Source organism: Salvia splendens, chromosome 2 (genome assembly GCF_004379255.2).
Source record: "Salvia splendens isolate huo1 chromosome 2, SspV2, whole genome shotgun sequence".
NCBI classification, from domain to species: Eukaryota; Viridiplantae; Streptophyta; class Magnoliopsida; order Lamiales; family Lamiaceae; genus Salvia; species Salvia splendens.
The window spans coordinates 22,722,697-22,745,009 of record NC_056033.1 but is presented as its reverse complement, the minus strand read 5'-3'; the positions used below and the strand labels follow the sequence as shown (position 1 = coordinate 22,745,009).

At 43.5% G+C, this 22,313-nt stretch overlaps 1 protein-coding gene and 2 long non-coding RNA genes across 3 annotated transcripts; 1 reads left to right on the top strand and 2 right to left on the bottom strand.

Annotated features, from left to right (window-relative positions):
• Window positions 1–2,152: 2,152 nt before the first annotated feature.
• Window positions 2,153–2,884, bottom strand: LOC121783924. The gene is made up of 2 exons (XR_006046670.1): window positions 2,813–2,884; window positions 2,153–2,357 (listed from the first exon to the last, which is right to left on the bottom strand). It is a non-coding gene; the product is annotated as an uncharacterized LOC121783924 (long non-coding RNA).
• Window positions 2,885–3,442: 558 nt separating this feature from the next.
• Window positions 3,443–5,416, top strand: LOC121762931. The gene is made up of 3 exons (XR_006042315.1): window positions 3,443–3,989; window positions 4,083–5,066; window positions 5,160–5,416. It is a non-coding gene; the product is annotated as an uncharacterized LOC121762931 (long non-coding RNA).
• A 6,905-nt stretch (window positions 5,417–12,321) lies between these two features.
• On the bottom strand, window positions 12,322–13,113 carry LOC121776553. Its single transcript, XM_042173738.1, has one exon. The coding sequence runs from the start codon at window positions 13,111–13,113 to the stop codon at window positions 12,322–12,324; it is 792 nt and encodes a 263-aa protein (XP_042029672.1).
• Window positions 13,114–22,313: the final 9,200 nt, after the last annotated feature.

Genomic DNA, 22,313 nt, shown 5'->3' with positions numbered 1-22,313 from the left:
AGTGTTCTCAACTGAATTCATTGTAAAATGCTAACACATTAAAATTTTTGATATAATAACACACTAAAAAAATTCATTGAGTTTACAATTTTGATTTTAATTCTTTATCTATCTAAAATTTAATTTCTATTAATTTTTTTATTTTTTAATCAGGATAGTAAACTTTAAAAAATAGCATGTTCTTAATCCACCTATTTAATATTTTAAGGCTATATACTTAATATTTTGGTCATTTTATTTATAAAATTTTATTATACTTAGCTCAATCCAATATACCACACAATAAATTGAAATTTGGTATATGATATAGTTATACTAATCGAGCTTATGATTTTGATTTTAGAATTTTCATAATTTTGATTTTCTTTCTTTAATTTCCAAATTTTCAATTTATTTAATTTCTTTTATATGTGGGACGTTATAGTTGAACCTCATTAAAAAAATTCTTGTATTTTTAATTCATCTATTTCGCATTTTAAAGCTATATAATTAATATTTTCTCTGTTTCTTTATAAAATGCACTTAGCTACAATCGATTATTGATACTAAATATGATATTTAATATTAATTTTGTTTACTGTTGTGATTTTAACAATTTTATAACTTTAATTCTCTATTATTTTTATTTCTTTTAAGCTCTCTATTTTTGGAACATTACGTTAAACCTCAATCAAACATCAATATAAAAAAAATCAAATGTTGCAATATCTAATAAAGTGATTTGAATTTCATTAAATTTTAATTTTTGAAACATTACGATCGAATATCGCTAAAAAAATCACATATTTTTAGCTCATCTATTTAACATTTTAAATTATATAGCTAATATTTTATATTTCATATAGAATATTGCATAGCAAAAAGTACATTACACCGTGTTGTTAAATTATAAACTATGTTACTAAGTCGGTACTACAACCTAGTCCTATGGATTACTAAACCCTTTGGGGATGAATTTAACTTTGATCACTTAGTGAACGTTATGTTACTGAGTCGGTACTACACCCTGGCCTCATGAACTGCTAAACCTTTGGAGTGTTGTGCCCAAAACGCATAGAATTGTTCATCAAATGACATTCATGTGATAAGTGAATTTGCACTTCACGTAATATTATTAATACATGTGAACTTTAGTACTACTATTATATAGTATTGAATTGTTATATAATCCATTCGTCTAGGAATTATTGTCCATGTTTTCAATCCCAACGCGATCTACTATTTTATTAATTGAATGAATATATAATTAAGTATTATTAATAACACTACATTTTGATATCATTATATAGTACTGTTAGAATTGATTTTTATTCCACAAAAATAAAGTGACATTGGTCCGTATGTATAGCCAATTAACATGAGTATAATATTATTAGAAAGATGAATTTTAGTATTCTTATATAAAATTTGAATTGATTTATATTATTCAAAGCAAAGTCGCATTCTTTTCGTATTGCTATTTACCATTTGACTTGATTTAAATTGTTTCAAATTTGCTATAAATTCGCTAGAGATAGAATCCGTCTTTAACTTTATAAACACGTAATCAGAGAGAATTGAAGTCACTGAAACTTGCACCATTTTTTAAAATTTATTCATTTTGGGATAATACTATTACTCCATAACATTTCATTGTTCACCTTTTAGTTGTGTGTAAAAAAATACACAAAAAAATTAGACAAAACATTATAAAATAAAAGATTCAACACTAACTAATAATGAATCTTCACACGCTGCTAATGTCCTTTTTATGTTTGTATTTTTCCTTTTTTTTAAACTTATATAAAAGTCAAAATCTCATTCTAAACTCAATTTGAAATACTCCACATGAAAAAGTAAAACATTGTACATGAGACAATTTTGCTAAAGAAATTTTATAATTTCGATGTTTCAACGATGATCAATATTTTATAATTTTTTATATTATTGAGACAATGCATAATTGGATTAAAAATTGATTTCCTTGCTAATTGATCAAGTTTTCACTGTTTAGAATTTTAAAAGTGTTTTTATTGTTTCATTCCTTCCCATGTGGTGTTGGTTAGTACCTCTCACGACCACAACTCCCTAATACTAGTGAGCGTAGCTATTTCGTGACTAAAATAATCTCAGCAATCATGAACTCAACATAAGGGAAATAATCAACTCAAGGTAATAGTTTCGAAGGCGAATGGGTACATATTCAAAATGAAATCAGAGTATCAAGATTTAATTTATACATTCCTTGAACATCGTTCTATTTGCAGCGAAAGAGTCCAAGATAAAATAGTATGTATGGAGACATACTACTTTGGGCTACCTATCTACTAATTCAATAGTCACTTCCCAACACCTTCGCCTCCTCGTACACGTTCAACCTGCACGTTAGAAAAGAAACATGCAGAGCTGAGTATTTGGTATACTCAGTGAGCATAGTGCCGAAAATAATTTCCATTTAATTTGTCAGCTACAGTTGAGTGAACACGGTTTTTTATTTAAAAAGGCCCGAGTCACTAAATTCCCTTTCATTTCATAAAATTGATTGCGTAATCACATAAATACATAAATACCATATCTGAATGTATGTGAACCGGGAATGTGGCCACATTCCACGACGGTCACTGGACCGGCCAACTCGAAAGTTAGCTCACGATCCCCATATGTGTACACTAGTCTGAGTAGGGTTTTCGGTCCTACTGGGACTCGAATTCGATTTAACATGTTTGGCATAGCCAAGCTGATAGGTAATTGTAAAGCAAAACATGGCATGCCAACATATTTTAAAACATATTCACATTTTCATACAAAATCACGTTTTGAAAAGAAAGCCCACCTCAGAGCTTAATTCCTTAGTTGAAAGTCCCTTGACCTGATCTCACTTGACGTGCGACGATGTCCCTTTAGAAAATAAATTACTTAAATTAGGTTTAAGGAGCCAAATAAACTTGACGTGAATGCATCCTAAGTGCATGATCATTTTATTCTTTCTCCTTATTTCATGGGAGAGTCCTTAAGCATAAATTAAACCGAGGTATTTAATTTATTTGGAGGCTTATGAAAATTATTCGGTTTACACAAGAGCGTTACCTCCTATGCAAATTATTCAAGCAATAAAAAAAAATCCGGGGTCTACTCATCTTTGTGGAATTAATAAGCGTAGCATTTCCTATATCAATTATTCGAGCACTAAGCTAAAGTCCGGTAATTAAATTCATCACCGCGGTTAATTAGCGGACCATCAATTAATTGGTCGGGTAAACATTTTATGAGGGCCCGCGAATTTAATTTCCGCAGCAGGCCCAAAATGAAGGAATTAACTCTTTCTTTATTTAACATTTTCAGGCCCAAACTCCAACTTGATTTAAATCCTTATCAAGAGTTAGCCCATCATCAATTTAATTCCTCTGGCCTAAAATATACTATGGCCCAAATGAAAGAAAAAAGAAGAAGACTCCTCCCCAAAAACCGTCGGTCTCTCCCATTCCTCTCTCACAAAATTAATTCCCAAATTGAAAATTAAACAGACTCTAGCCTCCTCTCCCTCTTTCTCCTCGGCGAAGACGCCGATCCACCGCCAGCCGCCAGACCCTTGACCGAGGTCGGCCGGTGCCGCCGTTGTCACGCAACCAGCCCCGCCATTGCCGTCTCCGAGTGCTTCTCGGTGTCAACACTGCTCACATGCCGGCACATAGCACCGTCGCCGTCAGCTCTCCTCCGGGTCTCGGCTGCACGTGGTGCGCAACGGCCAGAGTCGCCGCTGTCACAGAGACCTCGCCGTCTTCATTGCTGGACTCCCGCCACCGCCTCCGTCAATCCCCAGCGCCGCCGTCGCCCTCTCTCTTTCTCCATCCATCCGTCTCTCTTCTCTTCCTCTTCCCTCACTCCCTCTTTCTTTCTCGGATCTGCCGCCGCCGCCACTGTGCATACACAGACAGCGGCTTTGGCCTCCTCGGTGCCTCGTACTGCCGGAGCAGCTTCCCGGCCGCTGCATCCTCACCAACTCCCGAGAGGTAAGTTAGGGAAATTCTATTCTACTTCCTTTTTGGTTTTATTTCTAAAGATTTAATCTTTGATTTAAAAGTTTTGGTGTTTCAAACTTGTAGATTTGTGATGGTGGTGAAATCAGTGATGAATCGGGGTGTAGGGCTGCCACCGTCGGAAACGGCGTGCCAAAACTCAGTCACCGGAATTCCGGCAGATTCCTATTCTGGGGATAAGTTTCTTGACTTGTGTTTACTATGGTTGTAAGACTTGGATTGACTATTATATGGATTTGGTGATTCTTGAATAATGTGTTGCTACTTGGAAGACCCATGTGTAACATGTTAATCTCACTGTGTTGTTAACATTGGGAAGATTCTATGTTTGCCTATATGTGATGTGTCAATATGTGGGAAGACTGAGGTGGAGGTTACCTTCTTGAAGAGTAGTTGCTGTTCTTGAGTTTCTCGTCTCTAGAATTTGAAATTCTCTTACTTCCTCCCTGATTCGTTGTTGAAAAAGTTGGGGAAAAAGATGAGCTTGAGTTTTAACATAGAGGGTTTGTGAAGAGGGGAAGAATGGTGTTACCTATGGGGAGTGGGAATTGCCTGCAGGAACTCTGCAGAGACTCTTCTCCCAAACACTCACTCTCAAACTTGCTACTTGGCTGAAGATTTCGAGCAAGAGGGGGAGGGGTTTTGGAGGTGGTGTGGGGGTTCTTATAGGAAAAGAGTGTATACTTGTGAGGGAATTAAATGGGCTGTTGTATTCCTTGTTCTCTTCCTGCAGCCCATTTAATTCCCTCACAAGTACACACTCTTTTCCTATAAGAACCCCCACATCTGTTGTATTCCTTGTTCTCTTCCTGCAGCAAATTCCTTTTTTTTTTATGATTCTGCAGCAAACTTTAACTGGAAATTGTTGTTTGTACTAGGAGGTAAGGACTCTTGTATTTATGTTATTTGTCAGAGTGTACAAGCTGAGGCTGCAGGGATTTGTTGGGAGTTTAGGAGCTGCTGCAAGCTGCTGCCAGGCTGCCCCTTTTGCTTGTTGCAGCAAATCTGACCTTGCCCCTTTTGGCAAGTCCTTTGGTCCTCATTAAAAAGGTAGTTTTGTCTCCTTCCTCACTTCTCCCTTACTTGACAGATTTCGGTTTGTTTGCACTCTAGGATTTAATTAGTTTTGCCTGCATCTTACAGGTTCTTCTATTCAAAGGAGGAAGAGAAGATTGGGCTGCCTATGGGTTGCTGATAGCTCTCGGCCAGCAGGCTGCACTCACGGGCATCGAAAAGAGGGTGGCTTGGGCTCGTAAAGAATAGACTCGAGGCATTTCCATTTTGACATTCATATGTATTGTTCTTATTTTTTGTAAGCTAAGCCATAGCTTGGAATGTAACAACATTGTATTTTGTTTCCTAAAGGAATAAACGAACGCGTATATATTCTTAATTCAAAACTTGCTCATTTCCTTCATTTCTAGATCGATATTAGTCACTAATCGAGCACACCGAACATAAGGGTTGTGTATTCTCGAAATCAAAGTAACTAGAGAGTGGCATTCACTTGGTTGTTTGATAAATATCTTAATATAATTAAATTGTGGCCATTACATTCTACCCTTAATGAAAAATTCGTCCCGAAATTTTGCTTAAGTCATTCAAAAAGCTCCGGGTACTTCTCTTTCATCTTGTCTTCAAGCTCCCACGTGGCTTCCTCGTGGTCATGATGCTTCGATAGAACTTTCACTGTTACAATAGCTTTATTTCTCAACTCTTTTACTTTCCGATCCAAGATTGCTTCTGGCTTTTCTTCATAGCTCAAATCCGATTCTAACACCATTTCTTCTTGGTGGACTATGTGTTTGGGGTCGAACACATATTTTCTCAATTGTGACACATGAAAAACATTGTGCACATTTCCGAAGCTCGACGGAAGTGCCAACCTGTACGCCACAGGACCGACTTCTTCTAGAATTTCATAAGGTCCGATAAAACGTGGCCTTAGCTTGCCTTTGACACCGAACCTTGTTATCCCTTTTGACGGGGATACTTTCAGGAAAACTTGGTGTCCCGCCTTGAACTGTAGATCGGTTCTGCGAGCATTGGCGTAAGATTTTTGCCTATCTTGAGCTTCCTTGATTCTTTCTCGGATCTGTCGGACAATTTCTATCATCTCTTCTACCGATTTCGGTCCAAGAATCTTTCTCTCACCAACTTCATCCCAGTAAAGCGGTGATCTACATTTCTTTCCATAAAGTGCCTCATACGAGGCCATATTTATAGTTGCTTGATAACTGTTGTTGTAAGCAAACTCTATAAGTGGTAGTACTGGCTCCCAGTTTCCTCCACGGTCCAGCACTACGGCTCTCAACATATCCTCCAATGTCTGGGTCGTCCTCTCAGACTGCCCATCCGTCTGTGGATGGAATGCGGTACGGAAATTCAATCGGGTGCCTAGCTCTCGCTGCAGGCTTATCCATAATCTAGAAGTAAACTTTGAATCACGATCTGAAGTGATCGTTACCGGTACTCCATGTAAGCGTATGATCTCCTGTACATAGATCTGGGCCAACTTGTCTGATCCATACGTGACACGGATTGGTATAAAGTGAGCACTTTTGGTGAGGCTATCTATAATCACCCAGATGGCAGTATTTCCTCTTTGGGACTTTGGCAGTCCTGTCACAAAGTCCATTGCAATGTGTTCCCATTTCCATTCAGGAATCTCAAGGGGTTGTAATTTCCCATATGGTCGTTGGTGTAGAGCCTTCACCTGTTGACATGCCAGGCATCTTTCTACAAACGACGCTATGCTCCTTTTCATGCCATCCCACCAGAATTATTTCTTCATGTCCTCGTACATTTTCGTACTTCCAGGATGGATAGTGTATGGCGTCTCATGAGCTTCACTCATGATCTTATTCCTGAGCGCCTCGTCATTGGGTACACACAGTCTCCCTTCAAAAGTGAGGGCGTTATCCGCTTCTTAGCGGTAACTTTCTTCTTTCCCCGTCCTCACCTTCAGACGTATTTTCTCTAATGCTTCATCACGTCTTTGAGCTTCGATGATCCTGGCCCTTAAATCTGGTTCTATCACTGGAAGGACCTCGAGAGGGGGTGCGAATAGAGTGTGGATCAAGTTATATGGAAGATAACCGAACCGGTTGGATCAGTTAGCAAATGTCGTTGCCACTTGATCAATGCAATCTCGCCATCACTCGTTTCCTACCAAAGTAATTTACAAACTCCCAATTTTACACCACTTTAACAGTAAAGCGGCAAGTTCGGGATCGATCCCACAGAGAAGCTAGTGTATCAAGTGTGTGAGTAGTGAAAGGAGGGTTGGCTGCTGCCACGCTTTAACTTTGGGAGTTTTTACCTACTGATTTTACTCTAGACAGAATTTAACTTACTAACTTGATCAAGGAAATTTTAATCACTGGGTCAAGTGAATTTTAGACTGGAATGAAAATTAACTACGTGAAACAGTAAACACCACGATGAAAACGAAAGCAACTTTGATTAAAACTAAACTCAGAACAGTACAACGTGAAATTTAAACTGAGCTAACACTTCGGAAAATACGAAAGCTAGTAAAACCGAGGAGATCCTCGGCGGGAAACTTAAGAATACGCCGACAGATATCAAGTATTCTGCAGCACTCCTTCGATCACCCTTTCTAACTAAGCATTACTTTATCTAAGCTATCTAGAGAACTGAACTAAACTAGAGAGCTAAACTAAACTAAACTAAAGACGGAAAGTAAAGGATCCGATCTCCTTAATGTGGTGGCACATCCTCTATTTATAGGCACGACCTCCAGCTGGATAACGATCTTGGCAGGGAATATTCACTCACGCTGAGTGCGAGCGACTCATCGATTGCTACGTGCTCTCTTTCTAGAATGACGACGCTTTTCAGTAACAGATTCATGACTCAGCTCCGTCCTTGCGTCTCATATATCAACACGTGTCCCCTTCTAGAACGTTGTCCTTACTAACAGAATGATGCGCACCATCCAGCTCATTGCCTCGCGTGTCCTTCTTCTGGAAGCCCGTGGTCCCCTCCTTGCCTGCTTGATCAACTCCCCTTGATCAACTCCCCCGATTTCTGGACTCTTTTCGCCTATTGTACTTGCTTGATCAGTTTGGCATTGTTGCCTTGGTCAAGCAACATTCCTGCACATTTAACACTTGCTTTGCGCGATAAACCGATCAAGTAGCGTACATTTTACCCCTAAACCGATGCATGAAATGAGCCTTATCAAACTGCTCACACTTAAAACATACTTGTCACCAAGTATAAAGAAAAAGAAAAGAAAAAAATAAGGCAAATTTCAGGCATGGTTTACTCATTTCAAGAAATTAAAAGAAAACAAAAAAGAAAACAAGACTCGAAATAAAAACTCATATTCACATAGATGCATTAGATCGAATAAATTTCCAACAATCATACCCGAGGTCGAGGTCAATCCATTCGCCAGCAGCTTATGTTTCTTCTTTTTTTGCTTTTACTTGATCAAGGTGTCAGTTCGTCAAGATTGCTCAATTTAAAAACCACTGTTGGATTCACTCAGTCACTCATTTCTCAACAGAGATGTTAGGACTGTTCACTCGGTATTGCCACAAATTTAATACCTCGAATCGGATTGCACAAGATAGTTCCTTAAGGTCTTTGTTTCGGGTGTAATGAGGCTTAAGGGTAGTGGTGTATCAAGGTAGGGTCCTAGGGGTTCTAAGTTTAAAAATATAAACTGTAAAAAGAAAAACACGTGAGTCAAGAAACCAAAGATTCGAACTATTTATTTCGCCACTAGATATCTTATTTGGTCAAGTGGCGACTTCTAGCCTTGAACGTTTGGCTTATTTTTTTCTAACTTCCGACTTATCGGGTCAGGTTATAACTTTCCCTGCCCTCTTTTTCTCAAACTTTTCTCGATAACAACATTTTTTTTGACTTGATTTCTGACTTGATCAACTTGATTGACTAACTCGCTCAACCCGGCTACCCTTTTATTTTTACTTTCTATCGTACTACCGCTTACTTTGAAATGACTCATCTCTTTTTTTAATCAAACACCTTCACGGTGGAGGGTTCGTGGGTCCCTCATCCCTATATTGCACCAGTCAAATTCAAGATTACAATTGTCCTACCCCCGGAGCTAAGGATACATGAAGCAATTACAACCGACACAAAACCAAAACTATCCAAAACACGAGAAATCAAAAAACACCATAAGAGTATGTTGAGGTCGTGTCGCGCGCGGCTCGACACCTGCCTACTCTCTGGTGACCCTTGTACGCAAGCATGCGTCGTGTGGCGCATGCAAAATCGGTATGTGCGCGCTTCTAGTCGCCATCCTCCCCTCGGACCCGAATGTTTGGGATCCCCAATTGTTCCATTCGGATGATGTCTTGGAGAGCTCTCGGGGCTATTCGGGCATTCCAGGTTTGGCTATTATCCAACTTTGAGCCCAACTTCGCAAGGAGGTCGACCGCCATGTTCCTTCTCGGTGGATGAAGGTTACTCGAAGAGTGGTCCGACGCTTATGTAGGGCCAAGTGCGCCATAGCTTGGCGAGTGTGGGCCGGTCCCCAGCTTGTTCATTTGGTTAGGTTGATTGCTTGCTCGGCATCCGACTCAAGCCAAATTGGTTGCGCGAAATCCTTAGCCATTTTCAAGCCGTGATGCATGGCTAGTAGTTCGGCCTCAAGGGCTGATTGAGCTTCAAGGGGCAGCGCAAAGGCTACGAGCAGCCTTCCCGAATGATCTCAAATAAGGCCACCTCCCCCTGCTTTACCGGTTGATTCAAAGTAAGATCCGTCCGTGTTGAGTTTAAGCCACGGCTGGTCCGGGGGGTTCCATTTAATCTGCATAGCGAACGGCATCGGCCTTCTGGGTTCGGCAAGACTTGGGATGTTAAGCCCAAGTTTAACCCCCTTCCAATGCTTCGGCTTGAGGCTTCCATTGGACATGCTGTTTCAAATGTAAGTGATTGTCTGCCACACTACATTGTTCGCCTTGAATTGGACCTCAAGGTGTCGACTCCGATTCCTCTCCGCCCAAAGGAACCATAGAATGAGATATGGCATGACTCGGCTAAGGTTTCTCTTGCTTGAATGCCGGGATCTTTGCGCCCACACTCCTATCCTTGTTGGGATGGTATCATTGACCCGGAGTGGTGGGGCGGTGCCTTCGAACCATTCATCAAATTCTCCCCATACTTTTCTAGCCCCGTCTCCCTGAATGAAGAGATGTTGGGTGGACTCGGAGCTATGCCGGCGGGGGCAGCATTGGCACTTAGACGCCAACTCAATCTTGCGCCATTAGAGTTTCAAGTCAACGGGGAATTCGGTTGGAGAGAAGCATCCACATGAAAATTGCGATGGATATAGTGAGGCCAGCCTTCCGTATATCTTCAAGTCCTTGAATGATGGGCCTAGGTGTCCGGATGGTTTCCCACGTCGAGGCTAGCGAGAAGTCACCGCACTGAGAAAGGGTCCATCTCGGGATGTCTGGTTCCCCGACTAAGATCGGGGTGTTGAGGATTTGGACGATGATCTCCTGAGGGAGGCCTGCCTGGTCGTGTAGAACCTGCAATTTAGGCTCATCCCATGTGCCTTCTTTGATGAAATCCGAGACGTATGTCTCGGGCTTGCCTCGCTCGTTGAGACAAAGGCCCCTAAGAGGCGTGTTGCCGAGCCATATATCATCCCAAAAGAATATTTTGCTGTGCCCCACTAGCCATCGGATGTGCGGGTGTCCGTGTATCCAAGCCATGGCAAGCCTTTTCCAAGTTGGGCTATTTCTCCCCGACATTCTCGAGGTGAGCAGCGAGGATTTAAAGCAATACTAAACCATCATGTATCGTGCCCACAAGGAGCTCTGCTCTCGGAACCGCCACCAGAGTTTGATGTTAAAGGCTCGCAGCACTTTCTTAAACTTGCGAATTCCGAGCCCTCCTTCCATAGTGGGCAGGCACATTTGTTCCTAACTAATCCAATGGGTCCTTTTCCTTTCATTTGTCGAGCCCCAAAAGAATCGCGCCATTTGTTGATCGAGCAGCTTAAGTGCACCATCAATCGGCTCAATGGCTTGGAAGATGTGAATAGGAATCGCCTCGAGAGTACTTTTGATAAGAGTTATCCCGCCTCCAAAGGACAAGTGCCTATGTGCCCACCCGGATATCCGTCTAGCAATCTTTTCCTGGATAAACATGAACATGTCCGTGCGCTTGACTCCTCGGAATATGGGCACCCCCAAATAGAGGAAAGGAAACTCCCCCCGAGAGAAACCACCTTCCGTTTGGATTTCTTGTGCCCATTGTTCATGTGCTTCAGCAATATAGAAGTTGCTTTTGGCGAGATTAATCTGTTGCCAGGAGACGCCCTCGTACCTAATAGGACAAGCTCTAAGTCGGCGTAGTGGAAGTTTGGCTGCTTGAGTGAAGATAATGATATCGTCAGCATATGCGAGGTGGCTGATTTCCATGCACCGCCTGGAGGCTTTGAATGTCATCTCCCTCTGACCGAGAATGATCCTGTCGAGAGCCCTTGACAAGTAATCCGCGGCTATCACAAACATGGCCGGGGAGATGGGATCGCCTTGTCTGAGGCCTCGGGTCGACTTGAAGAATCCCGCAGGGGCTCCATTGATGAGGACTGAGAACCAGCAGCACCCGATGCATCTTTCAATTAAGGCTACCCATGCCTCCAAGAAACCCATGCGCATAAGAACCTTGAGGAGGAACGACCACTGAACTCTATCATAGGCTTTGGCCATGTCAATCTTGATCGCCACATTCGGTGCCAGGGAGCATCTAGCAATCTCGGGGAACATCTCTTGGCGAGGAGGAAATTTGTCGTTTAAGAGCCGTCCCCTTACAAATCCACTCTGGTTTGGGGAGATAACCTGTGGCAAAAGGGGAGCAAGCCTTGCCGTTAGAACTTTAGTTATAATCTTATTGAAGACATTACAGAGGCTAATGGGACGATAGTCGTCCCATGACTCAGGCGAAGCCTTCTTCGGGATGAGGACAGTGTTTGTGGCCGTGACACTCAGGGGGAGGTAAGCCCCATTGAAGAACTGCTTAATAGCATCCACTACGTCCATGCCTACGATCCCCCAACACGCTTGGTAAAACATGGCCGAGAAGCCGTCTGGTCCGGGTGCGTTATCCCCCAAGATCTCAAAAACCACATTCTTCACCTCACTTGCATCCGGGGCCTTGTGAAGGTCCATGAGGGCCGTTGTGGGCGGGAATTGTTGTATTAGGTCAAGGTCCGGCTCCGCGAGGGCTGGGTTATCCGGTGCTAGGAGGCCCCGAAAGTACTCGACCGCTGAGTTTTTTATTTCTGTTTCTTTCACAATCTCCCGACCATTTGCTTGGACCGAGTGAATGCGCGCCTGACACTCTTCTGTTTCACCCAACTTTGGTAAAATCTCGTGTTCTTGTCACCCTCCGCAAGCCACCTCAATGCCGCCTTTTGACGCCAGAAGTCCTCCTCCATTATAAGAAGAAGAATGTATTCGGCTATGCTCTTGTTGATCTCTGACCTGTTCCGGGGGGTTGGGTACTCCTCAAACCCGACTTGATCTTTAGCAATTTTGTCTTCCATGCTTTTGAGGTTGGCATGAATGTTACCAAATACCTCTTTATTCCAGCCTTTTAGGGCCTTCTTAGTCCGTGATAATTTGATTTGGAGGTTGAGGAGTCCGGTCGCTCCCGTCGATTGCTCCCAAGTGTCTTGCATTAGTTTCTTAAAATCGTCATGTCGAACCCACATATTTTGGAAGCGGAAGGAGCTACCTCCGGATGGAGTTCTCCCCATCTTGCACCTAGCAAGGACTGGACCGTGGTGCGAGGAGACTCGTGGGAGGTTAGTCACCCTCGTTGCCTCAAAACCTCTTGTCCATGCCTCGCTAACAAACATCCTGTCCAGCCTTTCGAACAGCCCATTCTTGGCCCAAGTATACTCCGCACCATCATACCCTGAGTCGAGGAGTTGGCAATCTTCAATGGTTTCTGCAAAATCAAGCATCTCGGCCTGCCGGTTGGTATCACTCCCAGTTCTATCTCCAAGTGATAATATCGTGTTGAAGTCCCCTCCGATCAGCCATGGTGTCCCATCCGCACTGGTTGAGATTTCCCTCATTTTATCCCAAAGTGGGTATCTCTCCGATCTTGTACACTTTGCATAAACCACCGAGATGAAGAAGTGGCTTGCCATGCGATGTGAGGTAAGTCGTCCGTGAAGGATCTGATCCGTGTCCTCTTCAAAATCAAAGGTGGTTCCGTCTTCACCAAAAATCTAGATTTTTCCGGAGGTGTTTGAGCCTTTGTAATTTAACCCGAGCGCCTTGGAATAGCGGTCCAGGTTGGGGGTTGTCAGTGGCTCCATTATTGCAAGAAACATAACATTATAACATTTGATTAGTCTTTTTAGAACATTTTGGGTCGAAGCATTAGCAACTCCCCTAGCGTTCCAAAACATGATATTGTAAGACTTGATTAACAAGGGGAATTCATACCCGGAAGGTGTGAAGGCCCTCCTTGGAAAATGACTATTTGTTGTTCGTCCTCCCTTGTTCTCTCGCCATCATCAAGGAGTAGGGGCGGATCGTCAACAAGCTCGCAAAAAGGTTGTGTATCCATAAATGCCACATCCTCCTCCCCGTATCCATCAACATCAAATTCCCCATTGGCCATGAGGGAATAATACCTGTTAGTACTCATGAAGTTTGTTGGCGTAGAGGCTCCATTCCTCCAAAACGATGTGTAGCGCATTCCCCCTCGCATGCCCCCTCGAGCGTACGACGACATTCGGCGGGATGAATCCCGATGTCCCCACGCCGAGTCCAAGTGTCCACCTTCGTGCATGGAGGGATCGGGAGCCGGCCTCGGGTTGGTTTTGTTTGGTTCTCCATCCATTCGTCCCTTCCTATTGCTGTGAGTTCCATTTTCGAGGCCAAGTTTTTCATGAATCTCTCCCACAATGTCCGGACCCTCCCACTCCGGGTCGGCACCTTTCACCCCATTCGGCCCAACACTCGTTGCAGCCCCAACCCCCTTATTCTTCCTTTGTTGTCTCCATGCATTATTGTAGTTGGATGTATCCTTTGTGATGTCCTTCTTTTCGGTGGTACCTTGCTCCGCTTGGTTTGCCCGTTTTGGTGTAGCTATGTTGTAGTTCCTTTTCAAAGGCCGGTCCGACTTCCCCGCTGCATGGCACACATCACTTGAGTGTCCGACGTGCTTGCATTCCCGACAGTAGGATGAAATCTTGTCCCACTGAACTTGTTGAACCGTTTCTCTCCCACATATGTCTAGTATGATCTCCTCGGGGGGCGGTTTGGTAATATCGATCTCAACACATATGCGTGCAAAAGACAATCTTGATTTGTTGGTGGTGGTTCGATCAACTTGAATTGGCATTCCAAGAAGCTTACCAATCGTGAAAAGGGCCGATTGATCGAACAAATGAATCGGAAGGCGGACTAGGTTATACCATATTTGTAACGCCCGTACTTTTAAGTACTATTTAAAATATGTCGAGATTTAGTTAAAATGAATTTCTGTCGTCATGCTATGTTTCTCGTTTTTATTAATGGAGTATAATATTTATGTGCTTGGTGTGAAATGAGACGTCTCTTTTATTTAAATAATAGAGTTTTCTAGGAGACGTGTTTGAAAATCTCGTTGAAGTAATGACGTTGATATTGCTATACTTGGCATGATTGAATGAGATGATTGAGATGGATTTTATAGTACTTGGAATAACACCAAGTTACTATGAGATAGTTTTAAATATTCATACTTGCGAAGTGTGAATTGTTTTTGGTGTAGAGGAATACTTTCGGTCTCCGTGGAATTTTTGGAAGTGCTACATGTAATACGCAGTGTGTTTGGAAATCAATGATTTTGAAGAATTAATATTTGGAACAACACCAATGGGCTGTTTTAATCTTTGTCGGAAATGGGATGACAAAAATAATTAAAGTTTTTATGAACTTCAATTAGTGAACAAGAATGCAATATAATAATAATACACATGGACTTCTCAAATGATGAATTAAAGTTGAAACGTTGGTTCACGATGGCTTTGGGCCATGGAAAATAGAAGACTTCTATGGCAAATAAATAAGTTTGGGCTTGATTTATTACAACGAAATAAAGCATTTTGTGTCTATGAACTTCAACAAATAAATAAAATGTGGGAGATAGATTTTGAGCCCAATCATTCCCTTCCCTAACGCCATCTTCCAAGGTGACCTTCCACCTTCCATCTTCCATCTTCAATTCTACAACCCAATGGTCACACAAGTTTAATACATTAGCTTCTCCACTTCTCTCCTTCCCTAACACAATCTGCAATTCCAAGCAAAAATAACCGAGAAGAATGAGAGAGTAGAAGAAATTGCAGCCCTTTTTGTTTCAATCTCACACAAGTCAAGGTAATTTCTTTTTACAAATCCATAGTTCAAGATACTCAATTCCATTCCAGTTTCAAACATATACAACAAATTGTTGACAGAAACGAATCTGCCAAGTGCAGGGAACTACTCCTTTCGATTCCTACAACTTCACATTTCAATAGCGTGTTATTGAGGTATAATCCCTTCCTTTTTGGATCATTGTATACATAGCATATCATCACACCTTAATCTCCCACACTTAACTCAATCAACAAGTATCACCAATCAAACGATCCATATTTTGAGCACCAATCAATAATCGAACACCCGCTGTGATTAACCGAAATTGCGAAAGGAACATAATTGAGTAAAGAAACTTATCTTTTGGGTTGGTTTCAGGACGAATCGGGGGCTGCGGTGATGTTTCGGGGCTGCACGACCACTGACGGAGCAGCAGCGAACAGCCCCGACGACTCTGTGTAGACGGAGCAGTAGCGAACTGCAGAGACGACTCTGTGTAGCAGTGACAGCAGCGTCCTCCCGGCGAGATAGCAACAACTCTTCCGACGGATTGGAGGCGGTGGCTGGACGCTGAAGACGACCGACGGCTCTGGCGGAGTTGGAGATGGCGACGGAGATTTTGGAACTGGCCGTTTTGGGCAAAGAGAATTAGAAAAGATGAGGGAGGTGACGGGAAATTGAGTTTCCTCTCAAATTGAGGATCTTTTGATGTGAGGGAAAGAGATGAAGAAGAAAGGGAGTGATGGGGCCGATAGTGGAGAAGGGAGTATTACTTGGTGGGTCAGTATTCTTGGGCCTCCCTTCTTTTTTTTTGAAGAAATAAGGATGAGTAATATAATTCTATTGGGCCTCTCTTGGAAGTTATGGGCTCATCAAATTAAAATGGAGAAATAAGGTGGGTTGTTTGATAATTACAATGGGCTAGAAATAAAGTAGTCTTGGGCCTTTTAAATAAATCTTTGGGCCAATAATTAATTGTGGGGAATTACTTAAGTAATTCTTGATTAATGTCAAGGATGAATAATATATCTCAAGTCCAAAATAAATATAATTTCGAATGGAAATAATTGTGATAATTTACTTATGCGCTTGAATAAATTTGAGGCTTCATAATTCGATACCGTGGAGAAAAATACGAGGAGCCAACGGAGGAAGTATTGGTGAAAGCGGCCGACCGGCGTCGCCCGCGAAGCCTTGGGCGGCCGCCGAATAATCGAAAATACACGAAAATCGAGAAACGAGATAAAAGACTTTAATTAGAGTGCATGCATTATAAATGTTTTCTTTCTTGAGATTGATGTGTACTTTAATTTTCTCAAAAAGGTTGCCCGCACGATCATTAAAGTTGGATCAAGAAGTTTGTTAAGGAAACTACTAAGCTTTTGAGGTGGGCTTTATTACTTAAACTCCTTTATTTGCAATGACATGTATATGGGGTGATAAGGGTGGTTTAAATGTTCTGTTATGCCGTATTTTATGTTTTGAATTGCCTATCTGATTGTCTACTAGAATAATGTTCTACTAGACTTTGATGGTTAACGAATTTTGGTCTAACTAGGGTCTAAGCCCTACTTAGGCTAGTGCACTGATGGGGATCGTGAGCCGTCCTTTGGGTCGGCCGGTCCAGTGATCAAGTTTGTGGCCACATTCTCGTTTCACATGATGGTTCAGATATGGTACATGATGGAGGACGACGATGATATTTGTCTGCGCAGACACCTTTTTATGGAAATAATTTTAGTGTTTCTCGGCATTTTTAAGTTAAACCCGAGTTTCACTCAACGATGGCTTGACATAACTTTATTGATAAAATCTATTTTGGGCATGAGTTCACTGAGTGCATCAAGTACTCAACCCCTGCATGTGTTTTCCCTATGTGCAGGTTGAGCGTTGACGAGGACGGAGGATGTTGAGCATTTGGACAAAGACCGTATTCAGTAAATCTTCCGGTTACTATTATGTCTTCATACATAGTAGTAGCTAACTCTCAAATGCTTCCGCTATGCCAAGTTTTAAAACTCTTATGTTTCTCTTTAATCTGTTGGACTATTTTTCTACGAACTTTGTTGCTTCGTGATTCCAAACTATAATTTAGTAATAAAGTTTCATCTTTTGATCTACATGTTGTACCCCTTGATTGTTTCCCCTTTCTTCCCCGCTTCTTAATTCCCCCATTAGTCGCGACCCACCGTGCTTTCTATCCTTAGGAAGTGCGGTCGTGACAGAATGGTATCAGAGCAATTTTTCCTTCCGCTTTGAACCGAGAGTCTCTTATTCAATCTAGTCTAGACTCGTTTCGCTAGACTAAAAGAGTATTCATTGAAGGCTCAACATTCCGTCTCGCCGTGCTCAACAAAAGAGAAGGTAAAATGTTTTGAAATGAGGAATGTTTATGCAATTGATGTTGGACGTGATAATGAATGGAGTATGATTGAGATGTAGACTTCAAAGGCCTCAGATGTAGGCTAGTAATATCCGCGCGGACTATACTTTCTTTTAAGGCAATATATTTATTGATGGTACGAATGAGGCATAGAAAAGAGCGAATCCCAAGGGGTGAGGAGATGACGAGACAACGGCGACCCGGTGAAGCACGTACTTGTTTTATCATTGTGTTCATGTTTACTTTGATACGTGTAAGGAAATATGTGAAATTTTATTTTGAGAGGTTGTGTGGTGTGGTGTGGTGAGGAGTAAGATTCAGACAACTGTACTAACGTGTGTGATTAATCAGAATGCCTCCCAGACGCGCAGCAGTTCATAATGAAAACGAGGCCAACAATGAAACCCAGAGTAGCGTGGGACCCGAGGGACCCGCCTCGGCTCCTCCGGCCTGATTGTTGCTAGTCGAACCGACCCCGGCTTCCTCCCTTAGGTTGCGATTATTACCGTTCGTTGGCGCTAATGGGTGCACCCCATTTCCATTGGCTCCATGGTTGTTGCTCGCGCCGCTTTTAGTTTCGTCTCCGACCAGGTTTGGGTTCACACTAGGCGTATCGGCACGAGGTGCTTGGTCTCTCGGAGGCAGCCTCGACCAGGCCACGAACGCCCTTGGTTGCGGCAAGCTCCTCGAAGGTGTCACGGATTTTTACGGTACGTCCTTTCCCAAGTGGCGGAAATTCCTCAAGGGAGGGGCTGAACGTGGCTGAGGGCAAGGGTTTAATGGGTTCGGTCCCCGACGTTTGGATGTAGTAAGCTTCTGCAATCATTGGTGCGGCCTCCGGCTGGCCGGCGACGTGAAAAGGTTGGGCGGATGTGACATCAAGCATATCCGCCGCGTCCAAAGATGCAAGGTGGAGGAGATTTGACATTTTTGGCTGCATTACCTCTCCAACGGTCATGCAAACACGCGATGGCTCAATGTGGTAAGGCTCCAAGCTACTTTCCAAAAGTACTTTTGTTCCCATATCCGTTTCAGGTAAGTTGACTCTTTCTTCCCGCAAGATTCCTTTTACTTTTGCAGCACCTTGTACCTTTGTGTTGTCATGATCCGGTTGGGATTCCTTCTCCTCGGCGGCGGTTGGCTCGGCGCCGGCGTCTTGGCCAGATTCATGGTCGGAACAATGGATTTATGTGGTATAGGCATCATGCTCGCCGCAAGGGGGGGTTGTTCCACAATCCTCGGCGATCGGGACTTGTTTAAAATCTTCCGGCCGCTTGTAATCTCCCATGTCACGCGTCGGGTCCACCGGGAAGATGGATCCTTTGCATTAGGGGCTACCGGGAGAGGAGCCATCGTCCGTTCCAAAGTCAATTTTCTTTCGAAGTTGCTTGTCCTCCCGGAGTGGAGAGTGGACAAATCTTTTCCGGCCGTCCCCTTTGGTGGGTGGTGCCAGTGTGCTTCTCCTCTTTTAGAGTTTTATTTTCGATATTCGCAAGGCCATTTTCTTGGAGGGTTGCTTTGGAGATGTTGGCTCTTTCGAACTAAATGTCATGTTTTGGTCCGAGATGACCTCCGCCTTCTCGGGTTTTGGCGGGTTGGCTATTAGATCGGCCAGCCGGGATGAGGTGGTCAAGGTAAGCCCGGCTTGTTTCTAGGGTAGGTGCGATTGTGTGGTACGCGGAATCGTTCAAGAGACCTAGTCATCGGGGGAGACGGCAAGGCCGACGGGTGGTATTGGGTGTGACCGGCGATGGAGTGATAACGTGAGTTAATGGGAGAGTTGGGTGGTTTGCCATGGGGGAGGGGGTCGGAGATGATGATTGGCGTGGGACAATAAGGGGAGGATTTTTAGATAGAAGGATGAGCTTCTCACTCTTCAATATACTATACCCTCACGTGTATAGAAAAAGAAAAAGTGTATGGATATGGGTTCTGGTTTCAAAAGGAAGGGCCAAAGTGTATGGGCTCAATTTGGTTAACTAAGGGGTGCCTTGCTTGACGAGGTGGGTTCGTGGAGCGAAAGAAGAAAAGGCTCAAATTGGTTAAGTCCTAATGCCTTTAGTCCTTACTACTTGTGCAATTTTCATCTATATATCAAAAATTCAGCCTCTCGTAAAATTTTTCCTTGTAAAGATAGTAGAAAGTGTTCTACTTTGGCTTATAACTCACATATAGAGAGGCTTCATAGTAAGTTTAAAAATTGAGCATTTCCATCATACTTACGTCATTGAAACTGATCAAGTAATCAAATCTTCCACTTATCCAATTTCATGTATATTGCCTATTTATTACCTATATGATATTTTGTATTTTCAAAAATTTTGACATGTATGATTTTTATTTTCTGGAACTAACCCTCCCCCCTCCCACTGCATATGAACTCGTCCTCGAGGGACTGGATGCAGTGGAAAAAGGGTTAGGTACAGGCACCGGCACAACAGAAACCAAGGAAAACTTCTCACACTTAGACCATACACTGGGCTAAGTGTGAGACAGTGCTAACAATCAAACATGCCTATCAAAACAGAAAAACAACAAATAAAACACGTAGGAAAAACATAGCAAAACGAACATGTATAACTTCTCACACTTAGGCCCAACATAGGGCTAAATGTGAGTTGGAGCAGAATATCAGTTATACATACCAAAAACAAATAAAAGTAAATTGTTTTGAAACTTGAAATGAGTAGAGATCTGGGGGTTGTACTTAAAGCTTCCTGGGAGGTTGACTGGGGGATGCTGAGGGTGGCCGGGAGGACGATGGGCGCTGGGTTGGGGGAGAGCTTGTAGAGGGAGGTGGTGGTTGCCTGGCAGGGGTCTGGTCGTGGGTGGTTCCCAGCAACCTGGCCAGCAGGACCAGTTGAGTATTTGAATTCTCCACCAGCTGCATCAACGTTTGCTCCATTCGGAGCTTCCATGTGTCATCAGTACTTGCAGCCTCCTCTCGCTCTATCCTCGGAGTGGTCTCCTGATGTGTATTATCGTTTTCTTCTTCGGCAAGGGTTGCTGAGGTTTCCTCCGGCCTCGTTCTCCTTCTGGGTTGGCTCCTCTATTGCTCCCGCCCACTGGCTGCATAAAATTGAAAACCCCCTCCTTGCGTCTTCTCCAGTACCTGAGTTCTAACAAAGAAATCAAGGTCAAACATTTCAGGACTGGGGCCAAGGATGGGATGTCCGACACACTTCAGAATCTAGTTTCTCCTCAAATAGGCTCCGAGGTGGCGACAGACTTTAAGATGGCGGGCAACGCGGGTAGCAATTTGATTTATGGAGTAGGCCAACCAGAATCACAGATGGACCTTCCTCTGCTCTCTCATACTCCACATAAAGTAGAGTTCGAACATGGTCATGATTGACAGCGTATTGGCTTGTCCGAGGAGATTACAGGCTAGGTAGATCTGGGCTAGGCGGAGGGTAGGATCAGTAATGTAATGACCTCTGGATTCAGAAGTTGTAAAGGTAGGGGCACGCCCATTGAATATGGCTTTCCAGACGGCCTGCTGATCGAACTCGGGTTTCCTCTGAGGGAAACCGATATCACGGCCAACCCAAACTCCATTAGCCACCTGGCTTTTTGTGTAGAGGCCCATCCGGATGGAGAATTCATTGAGGCTCATCAGTTGGTCCTGGAAAAAGACCCTAAAGGAGACACTTCTGTCGTTCAGGTCTGAGCTTCCGGTGAATCGGAAGGATGTGAAAAACTCTTTAGCCATGTCCTCCGGCACGAGGGTCTCATCGACTTCTAGCAACCATTCAAATCCGATGCCGGCAATAAAGACGGCAAACCTCTCTTTCAGCTCGATCTTTTCCAGGGACGGCTGGTGTAACATCTTCCCCGCCTTCAACCTCTTCTGAGAGGTCACCCTTTGGTGAACCTCCTCCTGCCATTTGGGATTGTCAAATTCCAACATCTGTTTGAGCATAGTTGGGGTTAAGGCCACATGCTGAGGGGAGTAGATGGGGGGAGGAGATGTTACAGGCCTTCCTTGCTGCCTCCTGGATGTTCGGGTCCAGCGCAGCTCCTGTTCCTCCGTGTCACTGCCCTCATCTCTCTCTCTCAGTAGTGGGAGGCGGGTTCGGAAGCATCTGTAATGATGACCCCCTCGTTGGCGGGACGACTTCTCTTTAGAGGGGCAAAAACACTTCCCTTCCCCTTCCTCTTTCTCTCTCTCCTCTGATGGCTGTTCTCCTCAGCTTCCTTCTCCTCAACGGCCTCTTGGCTTTCCGGCTCCTCCGGCTCCTCTTCATCAACCAGCCGCCGTACTGTGCGGGCTCTCTGCACCACCGTTTCCTCCTCTCCGCGGGTTTTCAGGGTTTCAGCTTCCTCCAGGAGCCGGTCTGTTGTCATACGGCGCGCCTGACGGCGTGGTGGCTCCTCCTCCTTCTCGGCTTCCCGATAGTCGAACAACGGGTGGAGGTCCTCCTCTTCTTCATCGTTGATTTCGCCGCCTCCAGTCAAATGCGGCTCATGGATCGAAGTGGAGCCGCCACCGTTTATTGGTGATGGGATAGCAAATTGTTACCCATAATCTTCCCT

Excerpts from the sequence above, each read along its gene's own strand:
- LOC121776553 (XM_042173738.1), bottom strand. The coding sequence starts at position 13,113 with ATGAGGGAAATCTCAACCAGTGCGGATGGGACACCATGGCTGATCGGA.